The sequence below is a fragment of the Macaca thibetana genome, chromosome 2 (genome assembly GCF_024542745.1).
Source record: "Macaca thibetana thibetana isolate TM-01 chromosome 2, ASM2454274v1, whole genome shotgun sequence".
NCBI classification, from domain to species: domain Eukaryota; kingdom Metazoa; phylum Chordata; class Mammalia; order Primates; family Cercopithecidae; genus Macaca; species Macaca thibetana.
The window spans coordinates 142,945,717-142,969,983 of record NC_065579.1 but is presented as its reverse complement, the minus strand read 5'-3'; the positions used below and the strand labels follow the sequence as shown (position 1 = coordinate 142,969,983).

The window sequence follows — 24,267 nt, the reverse complement described above, 5'->3', positions numbered from 1 at the left end:
CAGGACCACAGGAGACTGTATGTTTTTTTGTTTTTTTTTTTTCCTCTAAAAAGGAGTGCATCCTCAGGAGCTGGCTGGTTTTTCTCCTAAGGGCGTAGGTAAAGGGCAGCTTCCTAGAAATTCAGCAAGAGGGGCACAGGACCCTGTGTTTTCCTTGTCTTTGTGGTCTAACCTTGCTGGGCACCCTCTCTTCTAGGTCCCCCATCTGGCGAGTTGGGGAGGTGCTGGGGAAAGGCCCTGGTGGTCTTGGCAGGTGGAGGGGCTGCACCACCAGCCCTATCTGAAAGGCATGTTCTTGAGCTTAGGCAGGCAGGGGCTTCACCTGTGGCCCCTTGTCCATGCCTGGAATGTGATTCTGGTCAGATGCTTCCAGTTCCATCTGTCCATTCCAGGTCACACAGCCATCACCCCAAGGCCATGGGGTAGGCCAGGACGAGCAGGAGGAGACTGAGCAGAAGGATGAGTGAAAGGAGGGGAATGGGTTTTTATCAAGCACCTACTGTGTGCCAGGTATTAGCCCAAGTCATGAGGCTCAGAAGATGGGCTCAGCATGAGCACGTCAAAGGGCCTAAGGGTTTTAATAGCCTCAGTTCAGCATGACTCAGCAGCACTAGGAGGAAGCCAGGAGAGTTAGTCTTTGGCCAGATTAATAGGAGTGTGGAGTTGAGAATGAAGGAGGTTATAAATTCTGATCAGACTCTACAGGGCTGCTGCATTCGTCCCTGTACTCTGCTCAGTCAGAGACAGGCAGGCTGGATTTGGGGTTGGGAGGGCCTGGAGACCTGTTGCTTGAGGGCAGCCAGGCCTAAGGAAGAGCAGGCACCAGTTCCCGGCCCCAAGTCTGCAGTGCTGACCCGGAGCAGCTGGATCAGACAGGGCGGCAGCCTCAGAGGACTGGACTGGGACCTATGGGACCTTGGGAGAGGCAGTGGCTGGCCCATGAAGGACGAGCCGCCCACAAAGCCAGGCCTCCCGGGGCAGAGGAGCACGGTGCTGGTCATCCTGAGGGGCTTTCTCGCCACAGATTCTGAGCCACAGCCTCCTTCCCTTGAGGGGTCCCTTCCTGAAACATCCCTGGCCAGCACAGCATCCCCGCACCTAAGTGCCAGCCTCTTTCCCCAGGACCTCGTGCAGGTGGAGGTGCTGCTGCTACGGGCCGTGAGAATCCGCGCCCCCATCATGCGGATGAGGACAGGCACCCAGGTGAGCTGACCTCCTGGGCTCTGAATGCTGGTTCCCGAAGAGCCACTGCTGGAACCCTGTCCTCGAGTTAGAGTGCTTCCCCACCTCCTCCATCTCCCTGGCCCTGGTATCTAGGGCCTGCTTCTCACCTGTCCCCACCCAGGGAGACACCCTCCATTGCTCTCTGGTAGCCACTGATGGAAGGCCTGCTTCCTGCTGTCCTGTCACCTTCCCACATCTGGAATAGCACCAGATGCCTAACAGGAGCACAGTGACCGTGGTGCTTACTCCACTCCATGCTGTCTTGGACATTAATCCATTTGGTGTTCATAGCAGCCCTGGGAGGTTAGTGTCAGAACCATCTTGGTATTGCAGATGAACAAATGAACACACAGAAAGCTTAAGGCCCGTGCCCAGGGCCACACAGCTAGGAAGTGGCAGCACTGGGAGTGGACTGGGCAGCCTGGCACGGCACCTGCTGTGGCCTTTTGCCATCTTGCCTCCACCTGTGCCCTCAAGCCAACTCAGCAAATAAGAGACTAAAGGAGCTGGGGACCGCACCCACGCATGCCCTGTGAGCAGGGACCCCGGCTAGATTAGGAGAGAGGGGCCTGGAGGAACCAGTACTGTGGGGCAGTGCGAGCTGTGCTGTTGGTGGACCCATGGCCTCCTAGAGCTCCAGGGACTCCTTCCAGAAATGAGTCTCTTGGCCATGGAGAGGCACAGCCTGCTGCAGGGGAGGGACAGTGTGGGGAAAACAGTCCCACCTCTGGTTTGCTCGTTTGATATTTCATCAAAATTCCCAAACCTGTGCCGTGCTCTTCTCTGGTTGGGGAAGAATTGGGTTCGTCTCCTACTGCTTGAAGGAGGCAGCAAAGCTTCTGGGGGCATTCCCAGTGCTGGGAACTACTGCTTCTGACTTCTTCCTGCAGATGCCCGTATATGTCACTGGCATCACCAACCACCAGAACCCTTTCTCCTTTGGCAATGCCGTGCCAGGCCTGACCTTCCACTGGTCTGTCACCAAGCGGGACGTCCTGGACCTCCGAGGGCGGCACCACGAGGTAGGTAACCATCCCCCCAGAGCTCACCTCCCAGCCCTGTCCCAGGCCAGCACCCCGAGGGTCAGGGAGGGTTCCCGCCACATTGTCTCAGAGGAGGTCCTCATCCTCACACCTAGAGAGGCCCTCCCACTTTCTTCCCTCTCCCGAGGCTCATCGCGACTCCCTTCTCTCAAATGCTAACCACGCAGACAGAGTGAGTAGGTGCCTCTCCTGACAGAAGTGGCCGTGTGAGGAAGTCACAAAAGTCCTGGGAGGTCAGAGTCTGCAGCTTCTGACCATTTTCTGAGATGATGCCTGGCAGCCCTCGGTTTCTCTTGCTTCATCCCAGAGGCCAAACTCCCCTTCCCTTAGCCCAGCGAGGGGCCCTGGCTCCTCCTGAGATGTCAGAGCTGGAAGGTGCCGGGGAGACTACTAAGTCCCTCTGTGTTAACTGAGGCCAGAAACAGGAAGGGACTTGCCCAGGGTTGCCCAGCAAGCCAGTGGGGAAATGGGACTGGACACCAGCCCCTGTGACTCTAGGCTCAAGCCCAGGTGGGTCTTGGACACACAGGACCCAAGTGGAGGGTGGCTTGAAAGGTCGCTCCCTGCCTCATTCAGGGACAGTGGGGATGGAGGCCTGGAAAGAGGCCCAGGCCCAGGGATGGGATTCCCTAAAGGCTGTCTGAAGCTTGTCTAGTGTAGGACTAATGCCCCCCACAACCCTACTCAGTGGGAACAGGGTCCTGTGTCTGGTGCCTGGGGGCTCCCCCACATTGCCCCCATGGAGCACAAGCAGTGAGACTTATTAACAGATATCCTAAAACAAAGCAGTCTGCAGGGACACACTGCAAAACCCAGCATCACTCTGGGTGACCTACAAGCACTGAAGTCTGAGGGACAACCTGTCATGAAGGCCCCTGGCTTATGTGGGTGGGCCCAGTATTTTCCAAATGCATCTGTGCACGTTGTGCAATGCAGGCAGGGCAGGACCTGGGCACCCATGCTGGGGAAGCCGGGTCTGCACAGCTCTGGAGTTAGCAGACCCAACCCGGGCAGGAAGGCAGGGCCCTTGAGAATAGGCCAACAGCTGCCAGGAGGAGGGCTTGGGGGTTCTGGGCCTACTGTCCAGCTCTACCTTTTTGAGGACACAGGGACCTGGGCCTTACACCTGAAAATGTGTTTGATGTCTTCCAGGCGTCGATCCGACTCCCGTCACAGTACAACTTTGCCATGAACGTGCTTGGCCGGGTGAAAGGCCGGACCGGGCTGAGGGTGGTGGTCAAGGCTGTGGACCCCACATCGGGGCAGCTGTATGGCCTGGCTAGAGAACTCTCGGATGAGATCCAAGTCCAGGTAGGAGGCAGGTGGACAGGCCACAGGGAAGGGGGAGAGGAAGTGCCAGCTGCCCAATCCTCCTCCAGAGCCACATGTTGCATGGGCAGAGGCTGGGAGACCTGAGAAACTCTCAGTCCATGGGGTTGACAGTGGTCCATCGCAGTGGGGTAAGCATCCGAGTGTGACTGGTGCTGTGGGAGCCCAGAGGTAGGGCCAAGCAAAGTCTTCACAGAAGAGTAATGTTTCAGGATGAGAGGGGCTGGCAAGGCCTGGAGGTGGGATGATGTGTGGCCAAAAGAGCAAAAAATTCTGAGCTTGGGGCTCCCTGTGGCTGAGTGGCCATTAATTTCATCGTCTGTGTTTATTTAACACACATAGAGCACCCAGAGGCTGGGGCGCCCTTACACGTTTTTCAGTATTGCTGCCTCCAGACCTCAGGTGAAGCCTGCTGGGCAGGGGCTGAAGGGGCTGCCACCTGCTGATGCCCCTGAGGCAGGGAGGGTCAAGGTCACAGGGTAAGTGGGGAATGGCCTCAAGAGGCCGGGGTACTGTGACCTGTCTGCATTTGGAAAACAGCCTCAGAGAGGGAGGGGCCTTGTTCAGAGCCAGGGGGTCAGGACTGAGTCCAGCAGTTCTCCTGCCTGGGGTGCAGCCCTGGGTCTGTATCTGGCCTGTCCCTGCTACTTACAGGATGGGATCTGGGTGAGCTCCTGCCTCTCCGGGCCCCTCTGCAAGGTAGGGAGTTGGCAAATTGGTTCTGAAGAGCAATTTTGTCTTCAAGGGCCTCGTTCTGCTCCTCTGGACCTCAGTAACCCCTAGGTGCTCCTAAGCTGTAAAGAAAAACAAAAAATGTTCCCTATATGTCCCAAAACAGTTTCTAGTCCCCTCCTCAAGAAGAAATAAACTATGTCTAACCCAAGCACCTCCCTGATCAGGGGCAAAGAAGCAAACTTTTCAAGAAAGAAAACACCCACAAAAAAAAAACCCCACCGATTTGCCAACCCCTCACTCCTGCCTGCACGTGCACACACACACACACATACACACACACACAGAGACACATATACATACATAAACGCATATACAGACACACAGAGGTCCACATGCACATCCCCACACTCACCAAGTGCATGTTCTTTGTTAAAAGGAAGTAAGTTCTGGAGCCTATCATGGAATTAAAGGCAGGGCTTTGCAGCTTCCAAATTGTGTGACCTCAGTTGGGTCACTTGACAGCTCTGTGCCTCTGTTTCCCTATCTGATAGCAGGTGGAGTTTGAGTAAATCAGAAACTAGAGAATCTGGATCCAGCCTACAAATGTGTTTTATTTGGCTTACTCAGGCCTTTGAGACAGCTTGTTGTCATGTAAAGATAGGAAGATTCTATGTGAAAATCTAAGATGCAGCATGTCCTAAAGATATGGTGTCTGCCACAGCAAAATCAGCAGGCAATGAGAAGCAACCTTGACTCCATTAGAGCTGCGCTGTCCAGTTTGCCACAGGCCCCACCACTCCCTGTTGTCTTCCTGACAGTGAGATCAAGTATCAGTTGCCATTTACCATGGGGCTTGTGCTGTTGCTTTTCTTCTAGTTAACAGGAAAGTGGGAAATCTCTTACAACTCCCCCTTCATCTAAAGAGAAAGATGGGAATGCATGGTTTAAAAAAAATAGGAGGAACCCTATTTGTGAATGTATTTACCGGGCAGTAAGTGTGTCTGCGTCAGACTCAGTGAGGTGGCTTCCCTGTGGATGCTGGAAGGGGGCATACAAGTCAGCCTCGTCTCACCTGACACTGAAACCCCACCCAGCTTCCAAAGGCTGTTTCTCATCATTTGGGAAGTGCTGCCCCTCCTGTCACTTCATATGGAGCCCACAACTCTCAAGACAGGCGTGGAGAGGGTGTTAGTTGTGGACTGTGCACACAAGGAAATCTAGGCTTACCTGGACAGAGCACAGAAGGAGCCGGGAGGGACAGAATCAGGCCATCTTCCTCTTGGAGAAGCACTTGTCAGATCTGATGATACTGGCCATGGCCCAGGGCTCAGGCCCAAAGGGCATCCACCTGGTCTGATCAGAGGCCAGTGGGGAGCTCAGGGCACAGCTTTACCTGCCAGCTAGTGACTGCCCCTGAACCAGGCTGGGAGGCCACAGAGGCAGCAGCCCCAAGGGGCCTTAGAGAGGGGACTTACACAGGTGGTGGACACATCTGAAGTCTTACAGAGAAGGGGTCTGGAGTTCCCAGGCAGGTGTTGCTGCTGTGGGCTCGGGGAGCTACCAGGGCCTTGGAGCACCTGGGCGTCCCAGGATGAGATCTGAGCCAATCTCATGAGGCTGATCATCTGCTAGACTGAGCTCCTCGCCAGGCCCTTGTGTGTGTCTATGTGGATCCTGCAAGAGCATGGCCAGAGCCAGCCAGAGGGGCCTGGGAGGTGGAACGGGGGTTGTTCTGAGATGGTGGCAATGAGGAGGAGGATGTCTCTGTGAGAAGAAGGAGCAGTTAGGTGGTGCCTTGCCCAGGCTCAGTCCTGGCACAGTTACCCTGAGCAAGATCCTGTTGCTGGAGTTGTGCGTGCTGCCCTCCGAGCTCATATCCTAGCAGGTAAAGTTCTCCCTCACTGGGCACGGAGGGAGAGGCCTGTGTTTCCAGGCTCCTTAAAGGAGCTCCCATTAGGCTACACAAACATGAGGCTGCCTGCCTTTTCTCATCATATCTTTGGCGCACACGTGTGTGTGTGTGTGTGTGTGTGTGTGTGTATTAGGGTCTTGCTCTGCTGTTCAGACTGGAGTGCAAGCCTCAGCCTCTCAAGTAGTGGGACTACAGTTGCACACTCCATGCGTGGCTAATTTTTAAAATTATTTTGTAGAGACTGGGGGTTTGCTGTGTTGCCTTGGCTGAGCTACTGCACCCGGCCACACCTTTGGCCTCTTAAAGGTCAGCCCTTCACATCATGTCACCAGTGACCTGACAGGCAAGAAAGCTGCTTTTCTCCTCTCTTGCCCCTCCTCGACTCTTGCTGCTAGGAGAGAAGCAGACACCTGGCCTGGATGTGACTCCAGTGCCCCATCGGAAGTGAAACTTGCCCTCTCTTGCAGGTGTTTGAGAAGCTGCAGCTGCTCAACCCTGAAATAGAAGCAGAACAAATATTAATGTCGCCCAACTCGTATATAAAGCTGCAGACAAACAGGTACGTGACTCAGCTCTTGTTTCCAGCAAAGCTGTGTGGCTGTACTTGCATCCGACAGCTCATGTGTCAACACTGTCAGGAGCCATGGGTGCTTTCAGGGAGGTTTTCTCCTGTTGTGCTTGGAATGGATGAGGCCTCTGCCTGCTCCTTCTCTTCTCTGTGGTGCTTCTCTGCTTCTTGAAATCACTTCTCACTGTGGGTCTCTTTTTCCTCCTTGTAGCCTAGAAACATTTTTATGCAAGCTACTAAAATTCAGTCTTTAAAAGGGAAAAAAAACACCAGCTTAGAAGTGTTGTGTTTCCAGACTTGCCACTCAGAGTGTAGCTGATGAGCCAGAAGCATCAGCATCATCAGGAAGAGGAGATGCAGCTCTCAGGCTCCACCCAAGACCTGCCCAAGGAGAAGCTGCACTCTAGGGAGATCCCCAGGCGAGGGGGCCACACAGTAACGCTTGGGAAGAGCTGTTTAAAGCTCTTCTGCAAACATAATTCCTACCTTTGATTCTAGGAGGATGCCTTTCATAACAGTGGCTTGCATTTGAATGGCAGTTGCCAAGCGGGAGACTCCACGGGCCACAGGACACTTACTTGTTGCATGAAACACATACATGTTTTCATTCAGCCAAAAGTAACAAAGTGCCAGGCTCCATGCTGGGCTCCAGGAACGCGGATATGGGTGACATAGGGTGCCCTGGAGGAGGGTAGCAGGAGAAGGCTATTAGAAAGCAAGGTGTAGTATTCAAGCCAGAGCCCAAAGAAGGGTGCTGTCCATGGGGATTTAGGGGAGGCATGTCCCAGGTGGAGATGCTCGGGCTGGAGTTCTTGAAGGATGAGTAAGAGTTCCCCAGGTTAAGAGGAAGGGGTTGGTGGAGAAATAATGTTTAGGCAGAAGCAATAACATTTGCTCCTAGTCATCTATAGGGCTGTGGAAGAGACAGAGATGATGGGAACTAGCCCTGGGAGCTGGAGGCCTTTCCTTCCTGGGTTTCTTTATTATATTAATAAATATGTAAAAAGGTAAAAAATATGGCGTAATTTGCTTGCTACCCAGTGCATAGTATCAGTAGTTTGCTAACAGTTTTCTTAGCAGGTAGCCTGTTTTTATCCTGTTGACAGTCCTTAGAAATAGGACAAGGCAAAATCATTGCACACCTTTTACCATGTAAGAAGTCAATGCCGAGAGAAGAGGGGACGTAATGTGCACACAGCTGGTGGCAGGACATGTTGGGACCGGCTTTGGCTTCTGTCAGACTCAAAGCCCCATCCTCCACTATGCCAGGCTGCCTTGCTTCAGTAAATTGAGAACAATTTGCTGCAGAAATGATATTTTACAGTAAATGTCCCATGGAGCTGATGAAAGAAACTGCCCTCACAGTCTCTCCCTGCCTGCTGGCCGACTCATGGCAGGCGCTGCTCTGGGAAGAGTGAGAAGCCGCACTTTGCTTGGAACCATTGGATTTCTGAATTAGTTTTCCGTGGGTGACTGATGAAGCCTCAGACAACTGACAGCACATGGTCCTGAGGCCCGTGGGGCCAAGATTGGGCCTTTTTCACCTCCAAGGAGCATGGGGAGCTGCAGACTCTTAGATGTCCTGGCATTGTATCCAGGCCCACTCCCACTGCTGCCGTCTACAAAAACAGCTCTATTTTGTTTTCCAAAGGGATGGTGCAGCCTCTCTGAGCTACCGCGTCCTGGATGGACCTGAAAAGGTTCCAGTCGTGCATGTTGATGAGAAAGGCTTTCTAGCATCAGGGTCTATGATCGGGACATCCACCATCGAAGTGATTGCACAAGAGCCCTTTGGGGCCAACCAAACCATCATTGTTGCCGTAAAGGTAGGGTTGCATTCTCCTCCTTTTTGGAGTAATGAAAGCAATAGCACTGAGGTAATATGCCTCTCAGGAGTAAAAGTGAATATATTCACCTTCCAGCTGGGAAACTGTAGATAGGAATTTAAGAATAACTCAGGGTAGATAAAAAGCTACAGCATCTTCTGGTCGTCAGAGCCGAAGATCCTTGGGAGATCATTGATTCCAAGTACTTCATTTCATAGATGAGGCCCAGTGAGATCCATGATTGGCGTAAGGTTACAGAAATAGGACTGGCACCACAGCTTCCTGACTGGAGTGCCGGTGCTCCACCCACCGTGCTTGGCCACTGATGTTATCACCACCCATGGTGGAGCTCCTGCTCTGGGCCAGCCCAGTGCCTGGAACATGATCTGTTCTTAAGAGCATTGGATGATATGCTCGGTATCTGCCATAAAAGTCGTGACATCCAGTACATGACATCCGCTGTGCTTTTGAGAATGAGGTGGCCCATTTTCCAGACAAGGAGACTGAGGCTCAGAGTGGGAGTGACTTGCTCAAGGTTGCATGGGAATTGAGAGATGGGGTCTGTCTGCTTTGGGCGGTGTCCTTCTACCATATCATGGCACTGCCCTCTGCCATTCTGTGTTCCTTAGGGATGGGACCTTCTCCATCAGCATCCCTGGGTCAGGTCCTGGGGTTTTGCTGAATGGAATTTTCTTTCCATGTCTCATCACCACTTGCTGAACCCTGGATGACAGAAGACACACACTCACTTAAATCTTTAGACTTGGCCGGGCGCGGTGGCTCAAGCCTGTAATCCCAGCACTTTGGGAGGCCGAGACGGGCGGATCACGAGGTCAGGAGATCGAGACCATCCTGGCTAATATGGTGAAACCCCGTCTCTACTAAAAAATACAAAAAACTAGCCGGGCGAGGTGGTGGGCGCCTGTAGTCCCAGCTACTCGGGAGGCTGAGGCAGGAGAATGGCGTAAACCCGGGAGGCGGAGCTTGCAGTGAGCTGAGATCCGGCCACTGCACTCCAGCCTGGGCGACAAAGCGAGACTCCGTCTCAAAAAAAAAAAAAAAAAAATCTTTAGACTCTGCCTGGGTCACAGACCTTTTTCATTAATTCACATCTTCTGTTTCAAAGTGGGTGCCTGGCAGCAGATCCCCCTCTCTAGTTTTTGGTGAGTGAAAGTGACTGACTGCTCATGCTATTTCAACAAATATGTATTGAGCACTAGCTGTATACCAGACACTGCACCACTGAACTTTGTCAAAGAAGTTCAGACCTTTGGAGCACTAGTTTTTGAGCCAGGATAGATTTTCACCTGGACTCAGAGAAACAAGGGCTGCTGTTTATGGAGCTTGGGTTCTTGGGCTCCAGAAATCCCCATTTCCCTCCTTGCCCTGGTGTCCTGCAGGCACACTGTGACATGCTTAGAGCTTCCCCATCGATCCAGAAGGACGTTGTTTCTTTAAATGCCCCAAGAGCCAGGTTCTCTGAAGAAACTGGATATTGCAGCCCAGGGGGCCCTCTCTCAATGTGAATAGCGATCTCATTTTTCCAAGTCATGGATTGGGACACTCCTGGGTGGGTTTTCTCATAGTGAGGCCAATCTGCTGTGTTGGGAGGTAAGAACTTTGTCACTAGGTTGGGACACTCTGGGGAGTGTGGCCTTTACTCCTCTCAGGACCCCTAAGTCCAGCCCCGCATTGTTCCTGAAGTGGATCCTCCTGGGGGCAGGCGTCCCCTCCTTGAGAGGTAGGTTTTGCTGGAGGCCAGTCCCTGGGACTGAATCCTCATCATACCTGTATGTTGTCCTTTAGGTATCCCCTGTTTCCTACCTGAGGGTTTCCATGAGCCCTGTCCTGCACACCCAGAACAAGGAGGCCCTGGTGGCTGTGCCTTTGGGAATGACCGTGACCTTCACTGTCCACTTCCACGACAACTCTGGAGATGTCTTCCATGCTCACAATTCGGTCCTCAACTTTGCCACTAACAGGTAGGATGTGGGCGAGGGTCATTTCTCCTGTGAAGTCCTGTCTGGTACCTGATAGAGACAACTGGGGATAACACAGAAAGGCTGCTGCTGTTGAAGGAAGATGTGCGTTACTTCAGTTTCCAAGAGATGTGGGCATGCTGCACCGTGCAGGGCCACGAGGAAGCACCACTGCCCTCGGGGGATGCAGACCATTTCAGAGGAAGATAGACAGGCATCAGCCCCCAGAGGAGGAAGTAGGGTGTGGGGAAGCTCCAGGGAGCGCGCCCCGAGGCACAGGAGATTGGCCCTTCAGCCTCAGCTGCCCACAGGTCCTGCCACGGTTGTGTTTCCCTGTTGCTGAATGCATTCAAAGACAGGTGTCAAGGGTGTTGCCTTATGGAAAGAACTAGGGTTTAGAGTCAGGCCTGGTTCTAGCCACAGCTCTGCCCTTTGTGGGCCCTGTGAGCAGGTCACCATCCAAAAATCTGTTTCCACACCTATCATGTTGGGCAGTGTGGCCTAGGTTCCAGGGCTTTCCTTCAGCTGAGGGAGTGGGTCATGAGGACCTCTGGCAAACCATGGTGCTCTGTGTGTGTGCACAGAATTGCCATCTGTCAGTTTAGGGCATGTCCTGGAGGAAATGGAGCCCAGTTCTTCCAGCCCTTTGGCTGCACTGCAGGTCATTCTGGCCTTCTTGTGGCAGGAGCACCTGATAGAGACCCAGTCAGCACTCAGGATCAAAAGGTGTGGTGGAGGCAAGGATGCAGCCACAATCCCTAACCCAAACTGTCACCCCACGCCGTCCACACTTATGCACCAAAGCTGCCATTGGCAACATTGAGCACCTGCCCTGTGGCAGGTGCCTCCCCACTGCTGACCTCATGTAATACTCACGCCAGGCCTGTGTCACGGGCACGTGATGATCCCCATTTTTCAGAGGAGGAAAGGGCAGAGGCTGCTTCTGCAGTCAGGTTGCATAGTAAGGGCAGCCTTCCCTTTCTGGCATGTCCAGTTCTCTGGTGGGAAGAGCGTAGGGAAGCACTCTGGATCTCTTTCCCCTCGGGGCCTCAGTTTCCTTTCTGGAATGCTGGAATGATGCTGCTGCCACTGCCTAGCTGCGGGCTGTGTGTGCTTTCTGGGGTGACAAGTGAGGAGGTAGAGCCTGTGCCATCTGCCTGCAGTGGTCCCTCGTCTGGGGCCGCTGTTTGGTAACCTCGAGTTGGGGCCACAACTGGGACCTCAGTCAGTCGAATGCTTTGCTCAGCAGAGGACCTGGACTACATTTCTCCATCTGGGAGTTGGAGGCTTCTTTACCGAGACTGAGAGCGAGCCCTCCTTTCTCTCCTGTGCCTAGAGACGACTTTGTGCAGATCGGGAAGGGCCCCACCAACAACACCTGCGTTGTCCGCACAGTCAGTGTGGGCCTGACACTGCTCCGTGTGTGGGACGCAGAGCACCCAGGCCTCTCGGACTTCGTGCCCCTGCCTGTCCTACAGGCCATCTCCCCAGAGCTGTCCGGGGCCATGGTGGTGGGGGACGTGCTCTGTCTGGCCACTGTTCTGACCAGCCTGGAAGGTAAGACAGATCCTGAGCCAGGGAACCTGTGGAGTCACGGACACTTGCAAAGCTGAGTGGGGGCTACCTGGGCGGGGGCTACCCGAGCGGGGGCTCGGCGCCAGTCACGGAGGCCTGCAGGCAGACCTGCAGGATACTCAGGAGCAGTGCTCCAAAACTGCTGCCCAGAGACCAGATCCAGCCTGTGCCTGTTTTCTGCAAGGAAATTTTTGTTGACACTCAGCTGGACCATGCATTTATGTATGGTCAGTGGCTATTGTCACCCTACCACTGCCAGATTGTGTGGTCATAGCAGAGATCATATAGGCTGCATAACCCAAATGCTTATGTCCAACCTTCAGAGAAAGCATTTGCCGGCCCTTTTCTGGAACAGCTCCGCCCGGGGGGCGTCCCCTGCTCCTGTGGGGCATCCCCTGCTCCTGTGGGGCATCCTGCCTCTGCACAGTCTCACGCAGTTCCTCTAGCCAGGCGACACACGGATTGCTGCTGCTGCTGCTAAGGAACTGAATTGACCATTTTAGTGAATTCTGTGGGAAGTGGCCATCATCGTGGACAGCACAGGCTAGGAGACTTAAGCAAAGAAGGACATTGGGCTAAATCAGTGACTTCCAAATTTCAGCCATGCCCAGGTGACCTGTAGTACATCTGTGGAACACATGTACAATTATTTACTTAGTTTTTATTTTCAAATTGTCTCCACCTTTTTTTTTACCTTACTAAATTCATTTTAAAAGGAGATGAAATACTACCTTTAAGGAAAAACAAATATAATTTGCCATAAATAGATTATGGTTGAGTCCTTTAATTGTATTTATTATATAATGTGATTGGCTTTTAACTCAGAAGTGTATGTGGTGAAAGCTCTGAGCCTCACACCTGCTGTCTGTTTGCTAAAAAGGAATTGATAAGGCAACGAAGGAATGGGGAGGGGCTGTTGCTTTGGGGAAGGAGCTACAGAGGGCAGGGCCTGGCAGCAGCACCAGACCATTCCTGGGCAGGGGTCAGCTAAAGCTTCATGCCAGGATGGTCAGGAAATTCCAGGCAGGGAGCTGTGGGTCAGGGAGAGCAGGTGCTAGGGGCCACAGCCCTGTAGAGGGTGGGTGCAGCAGGGTAGGAGAGCTGATGGCTCCAGGTGGCTGGAGCCAGGGGCATGACCGGCACTGGGGCAGGCAGTGTGGCTGTCTCCTGAGGCTGCTGAGTGAGCCCCATTGGGGTAGTGGCAGCCAGTGAGGAGGCTGGCTTATCATCCAGGTGAGCTGGGCTTTGACTGGAGTGTCCAGCTATGGGAAGGGGGTGACATCCATGATTCCTCTCCAGGCCTCTCGGGAACCTGGAGCTCCTCGGCCAACAGCATCCTCCACATAGACCCCAAGACGGGTGTGGCTGTGGCACGGGCCGTGGGATCTGTGACAGTTTACTACGAGGTCGCTGGGCACCTGAGGACTTACAAGGAGGTAGGCTCCAAGCAGCGGAGGCAGAAGTGGCTCAGTGGCCTGTGAGGTGGGCCTGACCTTCTGGGAGGATTATGAAGACTTTTCCTTTTAGAGAAAAACCGTCTGAGGGCTTGGGGTCTGGGAGTCATGAGTCTGGGACTGGCCACTTGCTGACTCTGACGTGGGGACAAGCTCCCTTTTCTTTCTAGGCCTCAGTCTGCCCATGTTCAAGAGGGTGTGATGAGGACAGGCAGCCTTGTAGGGTGGACTCCAGCTCCCATGGGCTTGGTTCTGGCAACCCTGGAGTGGGCACTTCCTGGGAGCCGGTGCTTCCCTGTCACCTGCAAGGTTAAGACTCCCTGTGCAAGTCAACTTTTGAGTCTGGAGGCAACAAAACCTGCTCTCTCTTCCATTCATCTCCAGTTGAGAATGAATCAGTGGGCCGAGTCTGACTGAGATCCAAATGCATCTCATTTTTAGAGGCAGCATGTGCTTTATGGAACCTAGCAGTTTAACCTAATAGTTTGCATATTTAGTGCTGCAGCTCTGCGGTTTGGGCGAGCCAGTTGCAGACAGAGGCATCCTCTGACAATACAGCTGTGCTCTCCTGGAAAGAGCCTCTCATCAGGGGATGGGGTAGCATGGACAAAGGTGTGCAGGGTTCAAGGGCAGAGCATGGGGGGCTGGAACAGAGGGTGTGGGAGAAGCATGGTCTGGCTTTGTGATCAGATCAGAAAATGCACTGGATTCCGGGCAGTTTGGTGCAGGTTGACAGTGGGGCATCTAGAGCCAGACAGTCTAGGTCAAATCCCAGCTTGGCCACTACAAGGCTATGACTGAGCAATCACTGAGTCTCGCTATGCCCTGGTTTTCTCGTCTGTATAATGGGGATGATAGCGTTGTGAGGATTCAGTGAGTTAGCACCTGGGAAGCCCCTAGGGTGGTGCTCAGCTCCTAGCCAGTGCTCAGCAGAAATTAACTGCTGCTGCTCCTGTTCCAGGGTGAAGGGGTAGAAGCTTATGCCACACTCAGTGGAGTTTTTTAAACAGTGCTATAGACCAAGGCTGTGTTTGCTGAGGTTACCTGGCTCCTGGAGGAGCTCGAGAGAGCAGTGGCTGCAGGGTAACTGGCCAGAGACTGAGGCCAGGCCCTCAGCTGGGTTCATGGGGTGTGGCAGAATCTAAAGGCATGTTTGGGAGAGATGGGAGGGAGGGAGGCACATCAGAGCTCCATGAGCATCCAGAAGTGGGGCTGGAGGGGAGGAAGGGCTTGGGGTGACCAGGCTGCTACTGGTCTTTTGTTAAGAGGGGCACACAGAGGTGGGTAGGCCTGCAGGGAGGTGAGGAGCCTGGGCCAGGGAGCTAGAGATGTCACAGCTCTCCCAGGTGAGGCAGGGAGCGCAGCTGGGCGGGTGCGGCAGGAGCACTGTGAAGAATGCTGGACAGGGTGGGGGCCTCACTCCAGAGGTGGCTTCGAAGCCCTGGGAGTGGGTGGGAGCGCACGGGCACTCCGGGAGTGCAGGTAGGAGAGGGACCAGGAGGCCTTGGGCACTCTCTGAGAGTGGACAGGGAGGAAGGGGAGAGGAGAGCCAGGGTTGGGGGGTCCCAGGCTAGGGAGTGGGACACAGCCTCTGTCAGTCCCTGGAGGTGGATGGTGGTGAGCCCTGAGAGGAGGCCCCGTGAGTTTGACAGTGATGCAGGCCTGGTCACCTACAGCTCTGCATGGGGCACATCCCTGGGAGCTGCAGGGGCTTCGATCCCATCCCTGCTCTGAAGTTCACCTACTGGTAGAAACCAGATCCCCGGAGGCAGGGACCGCTCGTGCCTGCTGAGAGAGGGAGGGGGGCCTTCAGCTGCAGGAAGTGGACTTGGGCCTGAAGGGTGGATGGGGCTGGGCTCTGCAGAGAAGGTGGGAGGGTGTCCTAGCCAAGGGACTGCAGGGAGGTCACCAGCCTGGGGCTGTTTGGATGTGGCCAGGTGCAGGATGGGCCCAGGGGGAACAGCTGGGAAAATCTGGGCAGACTGGATTCTGGGTGGGGTACGGTGCTGTACTACAGAGAAGTGATCCTGGCTGTCCCAAGAGCCAAAATCCTCAGCCCACCCAGATTGATTAATGAATTCAGGCCCGCTGCTCAGCGTCCAGTTGGCTGCTGGGAGAAGCAGCTTATTCAATCGGAGAACTGAGCTGTGAAGTCTGACTAGACTGGGCTCAAACCCCCTCTCTGCCACATTCTAGCAAGGCATTTAGGCTTTGAGCCTCAGCGTTGCCACCTGTGAAATGGGTGACACTGTGTCAGACTGCAGGGTGAGGTCGTGGAAATGCCCAGCATGGACCGGGACATAGGCGGTGCTCCATGAAGCTTCCTTGGCTCCCTCTCTAGGTCGTGGTCGGCGTCCCTCAGAGGATTATGGCCCGTCACCTCCACCCCATCCAGACCAGCTTCCAGGAGGCTACAGCCTCCAAAGTGATTGTTGCCGTGGGAGACAGAAGCTCTAACCTGAGAGGTACTTAATGAGCGGTACTTGGGCGGTCTTCAGAGTACCTGGGAGCAGGGAGGTGGCTTCCTGTGTCCTCTGGATGGAGTTTGTCTGCTTTTCCTATTCACACACCAACTCCAGAGAGGGCATTTAGCCCCCTACTCAGTCCACTCCTTCCAGCGTTTCTGAACTTGGAGTCCTCCAAAAGCTGAGCCAGTGAAAGGAATCTTCATAATGGAGCCCAGCTCCCGGAAGGTGCCTGTTCTGCACTAGAAATGTGACTTCAGCCCAAGGGCACCCTAACAAAGAAAGCCACAATTTCCCACCATGAATCCCAGAAACTAATGAATTAGCAGGACTGGTTGCTGGTTTTAATTTTTGTAATGACCTCTCCCAGGTTATGCATAGAATGTTGAATCCCATCCCCTGCCCATGACAGCCCTGAACAGCAGCTGCCAGAAATAAGTAAGTCAACAGGGCTGTTTTCTTACACCACTTCACTGGCAGAGTGAAGCACCGCCCTTCTCGTCCTAATTAATGAGGCAGCTCTGTTCCATCATGGCAGCCTCTGCTCCTTCCTCAGCACAAGTGGACAGCACTGTGCCGTTGCCAAAATGCTGCTCAGGTGTTAGTGGAGAACTAGTACCCTCCGAATGTGCAGAAGTAAATTGCCATTTCCCCTGCTGACAGGGACAGAAGTCAGGCATTAGTGGGCCCGGCCCGTCTGCTGTGCCCCTGGATACAAGGTCTGGAACAGATGCTGAAATTCTGACTTGAAGCTCCCTGTGATGCTGAATGGCGCCCTCTTCCATATGATGTGTCCTTGGCTTTACCAATCCTGGCTGCATCTCAAAACTTTGAGCAGCCCTGAGGCCCTGCTGGAAGACATGCAAGGGCAGGTGGCATTTGCGGCCCAGCCAGCCTGTGCAGGCCTGGTGGAATTCGGTGTGGTGGCCATCGGGCCTGGCCCACACCCTCTCATCTCTCCCCTCTCTAGGCGAGTGCACCCCCACCCAGAGGGAAGTCATCCAGGCCTTGCACCCAGAGGCCCTCATCAGCTGCCAGTCCCAGTTCAAGCCAGCCGTCTTTGATTTCCCATCTCAAGATGTGTTCACCGTAGAGCCACAGTTTGATGCTGCTCTGGGTAACTGCGAGGATTTGAAAGTGAAAGGGACTTGGAGACAGTTTCTGTCTTCTGGGCATCTTGGGGCTTCATGTGACCAGCTCACCATGGCCGTCTGTCCGGAGGGCAGAGATTGTTAGGAGCCCAGCCTGGGGATTGACTCCAGGGGGACTTGGGAGGACTGCTGGTCACAGAGGGTATCCTAGCTTGGCCAAGGCCTTTACGGGGGATTCCCAGGAGGACTTCTGGAGGAGGTGACTTCTCACCTGGGCTCTGGAGGATGCATAGGAGTACCCTGGTTAGAGAAGCAGGGAGAAGAAATGACATCAGTGCACGGGCAGGAGAGGGGACAAGACAATACACTCTTGTCTCCGCAGGCCAGTACTTCTGCTCAATCACAATGCACAGGCTGACAGACAAGCAGCGGAAGCACCTGAGCATGAAGAAGACAGCTCTGGTGGTCACTGCCTCCCTCTCCAGCAGCCACTTCTCCACAGAGCAGGTGGGAGCCGAGGTGCCCTTCAGCCCAGGTCTCTTCGCCGACCAGGCTGAAATCCTTTTGAGCAACCACTACACCAGCTCCGAGGTCAGGGTCTTTGGTGCCCCGGAGGTTCTGGAGAACTTGGAGGTGAGTGGCATCTGCATGCCTCAGGCCAGGCCAGAGTCAGGGGCGTCAGGAAGGCCCTGGAGGAAGAGGGAATGTGGCGTGGATGTCCTGGGCCAGCTCTCTTTAAAATTTATTTTTACAATTATAATTTTTAAATTGAAGTACTCTTTCTGTAGCACTATTGCTGTCTCTCAGGCTGCGTGATTGTATTAATTGATCCGACCTCTGCTGTTCTTCCCCAGCTATAAGTTAAGCTTGTGGGGGCAGCACTGAGAACCCAGAAAAGGTGCCAGTGAGCGTGTGGTGCGTGGCATGGCCGAATTCAGTGCAGGAGCATCCGCCACAGAGCAGGGAGGAAAGCCCTAATCCCTGCTGGGACAAGTCCCCTCTCTCCAGGCCTCACTTCCCCCATGACTAAGTCGTGGGGTGGGGTTGGGGGGTGAATGATTCCTCAGGCCCGGAGCCTAGCAGGCTGGGAAGAGTTCTGGGGTGAGAGAACCAAGGAGTTCCTCGGCATTTCCACCTGCTCATCCTCCTGCCTTGCTGCAGCCAGCATGACGGCGTGTTCTCCCGCAGAGGCAGGGAATGCCCAGCATCGCCAATGAGGGAGGAGGGCCGGCCCGCTGGCGGCTGCTGGAGACCAGCCGTGAGCAGAGCTCGGGCTGCTGCCTTGGAGAGCTGGTGCTTGGTGATATTTCGTGTTGGTTTAGCCTTTTTTTTTTTTTTTTTTTGAGACGGAGTCTTGCTCTGTCACCCAGGCTGGAGTGCAGTGGCACTATCTTGGCTCACTGCAATCTCCACCTCCCAGGTTCACGCCATTCTCCCCCCTCAACCTCCCGAGTAGCTGAGACTACAGGCGCCCGCCACCACACCCGGCTATTTTTTTGTATTTTTAATAGAGACGGGGTTTCACCATGTTAGCAAGGATGGTCTCAGTCTCCTGACCTCGTGATCCGCCCGCCTCAGCCTCCCAAAGTGCTGAGATTACAGGCGTGAGCCACTGCGCCTGGCCTGGTTTAGCATTTTTGTAAGCAGCAGTTGATTAGAATTGAATAAACTTGAATTTGATTCTGACATTCATATTGATTTGTCCTTCCCTCAAAAAACACCCTGAGTACGTACAGGGCTTCCCGACTCTGCAGACTACATGCCGTCCATGAGCAGTGCCCAGGTGTCATTACCTGCCCATGAGGTGTGACCTGGGCAGGGGTCTCTACTCCATACCCTTGGGCCCCAGGAGGGAAGCCCAGCATGTCAGGCTGAAGCAGGGGTGCTTCCAGAGATGGGCCATGCAGAGCAGCCCTCCCGCCTCGGGGTCCTGAGGCCCCACTCAGTGGTCCCTCCACTGAGTCCCACCCCCAGCTCTGATGTCTCTTCCAGGTGAAATCCGGGTCCCCAGCCGTGCTGGCATTCGCAAAGGAGAAGTCTCTTGGGTGGCCCAGCTTCATCACATACACAGTTGGCATCTCGGACCCCGTGGCCGGCAGCCAGGGCCCTCTGTCCACTACCCTGACCTTCTCCAGCCCCGCGACCAACCAAGCCATTACCATCCCAGTGACAGTGGCTTTTGTGATGGATCGCCGTGGGCCCGGTCCTTGTGAGTTGCAGAATGATGTCATCTGGGACAGACCAGGGTGGGGAGGGACAGGCAGAAGTGGTCCTGGCTATCAGTAGAAACCTGGGGTGTAAGAAATGGAGTAGTCAGAAATGCAGAATGTCCCTCAAAGTGATCACTGCTCATTGGGGCCATGATGCAGACTTTAGTTCCCCAGCTTTCCCATCTGTTCTCAACGGGCCTCCAACCCCGTGGAGGCCCACAGGGACTGTGCCCCTCCTCTGCTCTGCAGCCTGCGCCAGGAGAGGAAGCGCCAGAGTACCAAGAGCAGCTGTGGGCCCGGACCTCCAGCAGGTGGCCTGGCCCTCATCCTTATGTCTAAGAGGGGCCTGTGGACTGCCCTATAGACATACAGTAGTGCAGGAACATGATGGGACACCACAGTGGGCCTAGTGGTTTTGGTAACTCATCTTCCCATTGATGGCAGATGGAGCCAGCCTCTTTCAGCACTTCCTGGATTCCTACCAGGTCATGTTCTTCACGCTCTTTGCCCTGTTGGCTGGGACGGCGGTCATGATCATAGGTGAGGAGGCTGCGTGTATCTCTGGGTCTGTTCCCCTGCCCCCGCCTGCTCTAACCAACCATGTGCTCTTGCAGCCTACCACACTGTCTGCACGCCCCGGGATCTTGCCGTGCCTACAGCCCTCACGCCTCGAGCCAGCCCTGGGCACAGCCCCCACTGTGAGTAACCCCCCTGCAGGCAGAACCAGGCAGAGCTGCTGAGAAAGAAAAGAGCCCTGAGGGAGGGGTCGAGGCTCCTGAACCCTAAGTCTCAACAGGTCCTTGCCTGGGCCAAAGGAGCCTGAGGCCCAGAGGACAGATGTGGGAGCCAGCAGGATCAGGGCAGAGGGGCTGCCAGTCCTGGTTCAGCAAGAGCTTTCCCCAGGCAGAGCCATGCTGGGTGGAGGTGTGGGCAGCAAGGAGCTCTGTCTAGGCAGGGGTGCATGCTAGGACCAGATTCTCACCTGCTGGGGCTGCCTCAGAAGGCTCTAAGCTGGGGTTGGACGAGCTGACTCACAGATGGGGATTCTGGGTAGTTCTGACGAGAAATTTCCCAGAAGAAGGGGCAAATTCATTTCTTTCAATGGTCCAACTGTTTCTGGTGACCCTGCACAGCTCCAGGGAGCACCTCACTGTGTGAATGCAATTTCTCTCTCAAACAATGCAGTGCCCAGCCTGTAGTGCTGTACGCGAAGGCCCTTTAATGTCTTCTGATTCCCATTTGAGGGTTCTCTCGCCTACACAGAGAGTCCTTGAGCTCGTGTCTGCTGACCTGGGGGCCCATGGACCAGCTTCAGGGGGGTCCCTGAATTTGTTTGAAAGAAGACCCAGTTGTGTGGGTAGAAGCACTTTCCTGAGTAAGGAGAGCCCACACGCCCTGGCCTTCTGCCTGACGGCTTCTCCACCTGCGAAGCAGTGCCCAGGGGAGGCCATGGGTGCTCAGCCTTCTCACAGCTCTGCTGCTTTCTCCAGCTGCTCTGGCAGCAGGCACCTGCCCTTTCTAGTTGCCTCTCTCAGCGTGCTCCTCCCTGGGTTTTGGGAGCCACGCCTGGGTCTCTGCAAGGTCTCCGGAGCACTGCAGAATCACTGCTCCCCTTGAGGTCTTTGTTCCTGTGGTGCTCTTGCCCAAGGCTGTGTTGCATTCAGATGCACAGGCCCTCCCTGCCACATGCTCCCTGGACAGATGCTGCTGCGGTCCTGAAACTTGAGACTTGTTCTCCCCGGACAGGCTCTGCACTCCTGGGTGTTAGGGTGGCATCCCAGGCCTCTCTGTGTGGATGAGGCCAGCTCAGCAGGTGCCGGTGGACTTCCCTCTGCTGGCCGGGGAGGCCTCGGGGCATCACTATGAGAGTGTCCTGGGTGAGGCAGGCGCCTGCTGAATGCTGGCTGTAACTGAGGAGCGCGCCGCTCTCCCTGGCTCTGCTGCTCACATCGTCTCTCTTCCCATCCTAGATTTCGCTGCCTCATCACCCACGTCTCCCAATGCACTGCCTCCTGCTCGCAAAGCCAGCCCTCCCTCAGGGCTGTGGAGCCCAGCCTATGCCTCCCACTAGGCCGTGTGAAGGTTCCCAGAGGATGGATCTCAGCCGAGCCTCGTGCGCCCCCAAGATGGGAGATCCCTGCTGCATTCACACTGGAACAAGCCCCTCCAGACGAGTGCCCCGGCCAGCTTCACTGCCGTCTCTGTTCACACAGAGCTGTAGTTTCGGCTCTGCCCATTAGCTCATTCTTTTATATAGGAGTTTTAAATGTGTGTTTTTTTCCTTTCAGGTCTTACAAAGCTAAGACTTTTTGGCTCATTCCTTTTTGCATGGTTGTCTAGGGTTTCTGGACAATGTGCTGTTGCATTTTTATTTTCCTAGCCTTGCTGAAATCTCTCCCTTCTCAAGGCTTTGAGCAGTTAAAAGTACTCTTTACAAGTTGTCTGTAGGTGACGTTACTGTAGTGGTTGGTCTCAGGGAAAGGATTGTCCAGTTACTTTAGGGATTTTTTTGGTGGGGTTTTTCCCCCTGTGAAAACTTACCTTTCCACTAGTCTGGTTGCTGCTAGGAATGTTGGGGAGCAGTGGGACATGAGTGTCCCTGTGTCTGCCCCACTGCCGCAACGGAAGCCTCAGGAACCAGCACCTGGAGGCCGGGATAGCCAACCCCTGGGTGAGCGAGAGGCTGGAGAACACGGGAGCTCACCCAGGGCTGCTGCCCGACCACGGGCCACTGTGAACAGACTTCAGTCCTCTGTTTTTGTTTCATAAGCTGTTGAGACATCTGGTGGACTTGGCTTAGGCCCTGCTGGGACATCCCAAGTGTGATCACTCCATCAGGACACCAGGACTGTCCTTAGGAAAATTCCTTGAGATGGCAGCAGGAGTCGTATTTTCTGTGTGTGTGTTTCGGAAAGCTGCTGTGTCCTGCCTCAGCACAAAGACCCAGTGTCATTTGCTCCTCCTGTTCCTGTGCCACTCCAGAACCTCAGCAGATCTGAGCCACCGCCTGCCAGTGTGAGAGGCGGCCACTTTTATGGCAGCTCGTCAGGCGCAGGGCCCCAGGCAGCTTCCCAGCAGGCCCTAGAGCCTGGCCCGGGCCGGTGATGGAGGGCAGCCACCAGCCCAGGGCCTGCCCATCCAGAAGGGACTCCCCAGGGGCTGGGGGAGGAGACCCTTGGAAAAGTCCTCTCTTCCCAGCTCCTGGTTCTGGATCTGAGATTCTCAGATCACAGGCGCCTGTGCTCCAGGCTGAGGCTAGGCTACCCTCAGGGAGATCCAGAGACTCATGCCCATGGCCATCCATGCATGGACGCTGTGTGGAGAGTCCAGGATGACTGGGGATCCCGCACAAGCCCCCTTCAGTCCTTCAGCGCTGGGCCATGTGGTTGATTTTTCTAAAGCTGGAGAAAGGAAGAATTGTGCCTTGCATATTACTTGAGCTCAAACTGACAACCTGGATGTAAACAGGAGCCTTTCTACTTGGTTTATTTAATAAAGCTCTATGTGATTTTTTAAGAGGGTGCGATCATTGATGAGACTTCTCTCTGATGGTGATGGTTTCTTCCCTTTACCCATCTATGATACTCTAGGGCCTGGCAGAGCTGGAGGTCTGAGCTTTATTCTCCCCAAGGGGTGAGCATCATTTTCAAGCACGCTCAGGTTGGCAAATCCAAGTGCATCTGGACATAGCCAGATCTTGCCAGCAAGTGAGTGTGCCCAAGAAGGCATGTTGACAAAACCATGTGATGCCACACAGTTCAGCTTTCTGCTCCCAAGCTAACCAAGCGACTCTTTATCTCTAATGGTTGCCAGGAAAGGCTTTTAGCACCATTTAGCACTAAAAATATAGTATATAATACAGTTTTTTCTCTAGAATTCTTAAGTCTGGCCAGAAGTGAACTCTTGTTCTCTGTTTTTCTGTATGTCTTTGTGCATGCTCACACATGCATCCTGGAAATATTTTGTTGTTGTTGCTGTTGTTTTGAGACAGAGTCTCCTCTCTCGCCCAGGCTGGAGTGCAGTGGCGCAATCTCAGCTCACTGCAAGCTCCGCCTCCTGGGTTCACGCCATTCTCCTGCCTCAGCCTCCCGAGTAGTTGGGACTACAGGTGCCCACCACCATGCCTGGCTAATTTTTTGTGTTTTTAGTAGAGACGGGGTTTCACCATGTTAGCCAGGATGGTCTCGATATCCTGACCTCATGATCCACCCGCCTCGGCCTCCCAAAGTGTTGGGATTACAGGCGTGAGCCACCGCGCCCGGCTGCATCCTGGGAATATTACATCACAAGGTCTGCAGACACTCACTAGCAGGGAGCACTGAACCTGGGGCATCCAGGGTGGGTAGCAGAGGTCTAGGCTGGTGAGAGCTTAGCAATCAGGTAACCAGGAGTCTAGGCCCACCTTGCTCTGGGGCTGGAGAGAAATTGTTTATCTCTCTGGGCCACAGTAGTTTCCTCACCTGCAAAGGGGAGCTCTTGGACATGTGTCCTACTCACCATCCACCCAGAGTGGCTCCCAGCAGGAAGCAGGTGCTAGATGGTATCACTGTCCCCAGATACTCAGCCTCCCTCTGTGCACGCCCTCTCCCACATGCCTTTGCAGTTCCTTCTGCCCATTGAGGCTAGGTGTGGTCATGTGACTTGCTTTGGTTGGCATGGGTGAGAGGGACGATGGGTCAGTGCTGGGCATCCCTTACCCTTCTTGTGCCCCTGCCATTGATGTAGTAAGCAGGAAGCCCAGGTAGCTGCAGGTCCAAGCAGGAGGAAGGACACCTGCAAGGGACCTGCCCATCCCGGATCACCTGGCCTGCAGCCCATGGCTATGAAAAGAGTGATGGTTCTTGGGGACAGCGTGGTAGGCAGCAATGTTCCAGCAACCCGTGACAGATAAGAAACATGCTATGGTTCCCTTCTGG

At 54.5% G+C, this 24,267-nt stretch overlaps 1 protein-coding gene across 2 annotated transcripts in view; it reads left to right on the top strand.

Moving 5' to 3' along the window:
• NUP210 (nucleoporin 210) overlaps positions 1-22,867 on the top strand; it is a 104,760-nt gene extending 81,893 nt beyond the window's left edge. Inside the window, exons 26-40 of one of the 2 annotated variants that reach the window (XM_050781434.1) lie at positions 1,135-1,203; positions 2,115-2,246; positions 3,420-3,578; positions 6,651-6,742; positions 8,403-8,577; positions 10,384-10,559; positions 11,893-12,113; positions 13,431-13,567; positions 15,927-16,050; positions 17,021-17,167; positions 17,524-17,774; positions 19,134-19,350; positions 19,796-19,891; positions 19,966-20,049; positions 21,322-22,867. In XM_050781434.1, coding sequence (XP_050637391.1) covers positions 1,135-1,203; positions 2,115-2,246; positions 3,420-3,578; positions 6,651-6,742; positions 8,403-8,577; positions 10,384-10,559; positions 11,893-12,113; positions 13,431-13,567; positions 15,927-16,050; positions 17,021-17,167; positions 17,524-17,774; positions 19,134-19,350; positions 19,796-19,891; positions 19,966-20,049; positions 21,322-21,422 — 2,181 coding nt within the window. In that variant the 3' untranslated portion in view covers positions 21,423-22,867. Of the gene's footprint in view, positions 1-1,122; positions 1,204-2,114; positions 2,247-3,419; positions 3,579-6,650; positions 6,743-8,402; positions 8,578-10,383; positions 10,560-11,892; positions 12,114-13,430; positions 13,568-15,926; positions 16,051-17,020; positions 17,168-17,523; positions 17,775-19,133; positions 19,351-19,795; positions 19,892-19,965; positions 20,050-21,321 lie in introns of both variants that reach the window. The other variant, XM_050781433.1, reaches the window with a different exon arrangement.
• Positions 22,868-24,267: the final 1,400 nt, after the last annotated feature.